The sequence below is a fragment of the Muntiacus reevesi genome, chromosome 1 (assembly GCF_963930625.1).
Source record: "Muntiacus reevesi chromosome 1, mMunRee1.1, whole genome shotgun sequence".
NCBI classification, from domain to species: Eukaryota; Metazoa; Chordata; class Mammalia; order Artiodactyla; family Cervidae; genus Muntiacus; species Muntiacus reevesi.
In genome coordinates this window covers 73,259,377-73,261,739 of record NC_089249.1, presented here as the reverse complement: position 1 = coordinate 73,261,739, position 2,363 = coordinate 73,259,377, and the positions used below count along the sequence as shown (strand labels likewise).

Sequence of the window (2,363 nt, the reverse complement as noted above, 5' to 3'; positions counted from 1 at the left end):
CTATTTTGAATTTAATTTGAACCATGAAAGCAAGTAGTATTATGTATCTTTATTTGCCAAGCCCTTCTGACCAGAGCTGGAGCTGACCTCTTACCCCTCAGAAGTGTGACTTAAGTAGATTTCTGTCCCTGGCTTGGATTCTCTCTTTATGCATGTCTCTAACATGTGTTGGGCCATTGCTAGTCTAAACAGATGACTCAGGATGGAGTTCCAGGGCTGTGTCTACTCTGGTCTATCATTCAATCTATTTTTCTGGCCCATCTACCTACCTCTCCACCTTTCAACTTCTAGCCAAGCTTTTTAGGTGTTTTTGCTACTCCCCTTACATATCTACTCTCTTCTGATCCCTACTCTATCTGCCTCCAATGTCAGACCCCTAAGCATCCTAAGAGGTTTTTGCACACTTGGCCAGTGTCCAAATGCTGAGAACTTCTGTAACCCAGAGCTACCCCCACTGTGAATCCCTGCTCATGGTTGATGATGGCCCTGGACCAATATACTGTTTCCAGCCTGGATATTCAACCATTTCACTTCATCTCTTTCAGACCCAGATTCTCAATGCCAAGACCTAATTTCACAGCTGTAGAAGAGTTTATCTTTGAAGGCTTTTCCATTTTTGGGTGGCAGCCCAGACTCATCCTCTTTGTGGTGTTTTTGGTCTTGTACCTGTTGACCCTTGCCAGCAATGCTATCATCTTGACAGTCATCTGCCTCAACCATCAGCTTCACACACCGATGTACTTCTTCCTGAGTGTGCTGTCCATTTCTGAGACCTGTTACACAGTGGTCATCATCCCCCGAATGCTGTCCAGTCTCCTCAGCCCCCAACATGCTATCTCTATTCCAGACTGTGCCACTCAGCTCTTCTTCTATCTCACTTTTGGTGTCAACAACTGCTTCCTGCTCACGGCCATGGGGTATGACCGCTACGTGGCCATCTGCAACCCCCTACGATATTCAATCATCATGGGCAAGAAGACTTGTATACAACTGGCAGGGGGATCGTGGAGCATTGGCTTAAGCACAGCCATCATTCAAGTATCCTCTGTGTTCAGCATGCCTTTCTGTGGTGCCAATGTCATCTCCTACTTCTTTTGTGATATCCGGCCCCTAATGAAGCTTGCGTGTGCTGACATCACCATCAAAGAATTGGTCACTTTGCTCATCAGTCTGTGCGTCCTTGTTCTGCCCATGGTCTTGATCTTTATCTCTTATATCCTGATTGTCAGCACCATCCTCAAGATGGCATCTGCTGAGGGTCGGAAAAAGGCTTTTGCCACGTGTGCCTCACATCTCACAGTAGTCATTGTCCACTATGGCTGTACCTCCTTCATCTACCTAAAACCCAAATCACAAAACTCCCTGAAGGACAGACTGATCTCTGTAACCTACACTGTCATTACCCCACTCCTAAACCCTGTTGTATACAGCCTCAGGAACAAAGAGGTCAAGGATGCCTTGCTCAGAGCTTTGGGCAGAAAGTCCTTTTCTTAGGTGCTAGTCATTCTCAATAACATAACAAGCAATAAATGCTGGAGAGGGTGTGGAGAAAAGGGAACCCTCTTACACTGTTGGTGGGAATGCAAACTAGTACAGCCACTATGGAAAACAGTGTGGAGATTTCTTAAAAAACTGGAAATATAACTACCATATGACCCAGCAATTCCACTTCTGGGCATACACACTGAGGAACCCAGATCTGAAAGAGACACGTGCACCCCAATGTTCATCGCAGCACTGTTTATAATAGCCAGGACATGGAAGCAACCTAGATGCCCATCAGCAGATGAATAGATAAGGAAGCTGTGGTACATATACACCATGGAATATTACTCAGCCCTTAAAAAGAATTCATTTGAATCAGTTCTAATGAGATGGATGAAACTGGAGCCCATTATACAGAGTGAAGTAAGCCAGAAAGATAAAGAACATTACAGTATACTAACACATATATACGGAATTTAGAAAGATGGTAACAATGGCCCTATATGCAGGGCAGAAGAAGAGACGCAGAAGTACAGAACAGACTTTTGAACTCTGTGGGAGAAGGTGAGGGTGGGATGTTTCGAAAGAACAGCATGTATATTATCTGTGGTGAAACAGATCACCAGCCCAGGTGGGATGCATGAGTCAAGTGCTCGGGCCTGGTGGGCTGGGAAGACCCAGAGGAATAGGGTGGAGAGGGAGGTGGGATGCGGGACTGGGATGGGGAATACGTGTAACTCTATGGCTGATTCATATCAATGTATGACAAAACCCACTGAAAAATAAATTTAAAAAAAGAAAGAAAAAAAAATAACATTAAAATTTTAAATGTTTGATATAAGTGTAGTAGTGAGGGAGCTAATTAAATAAGAGATAGT

The 2,363-nt window shown here is 44.4% G+C and overlaps 1 protein-coding gene across 1 annotated transcript; it reads left to right on the top strand.

Moving 5' to 3' along the window:
* Nucleotides 1-558: 558 nt before the first annotated feature.
* LOC136161085 (olfactory receptor 10J4) lies at nucleotides 559-1,494 on the top strand. Its single transcript, XM_065925588.1, has one exon. The coding sequence runs from the start codon at nucleotides 559-561 to the stop codon at nucleotides 1,492-1,494; it is 936 nt and encodes a 311-aa protein (XP_065781660.1).
* The last annotated feature ends 869 nt before the right edge of the window (nucleotides 1,495-2,363 follow it).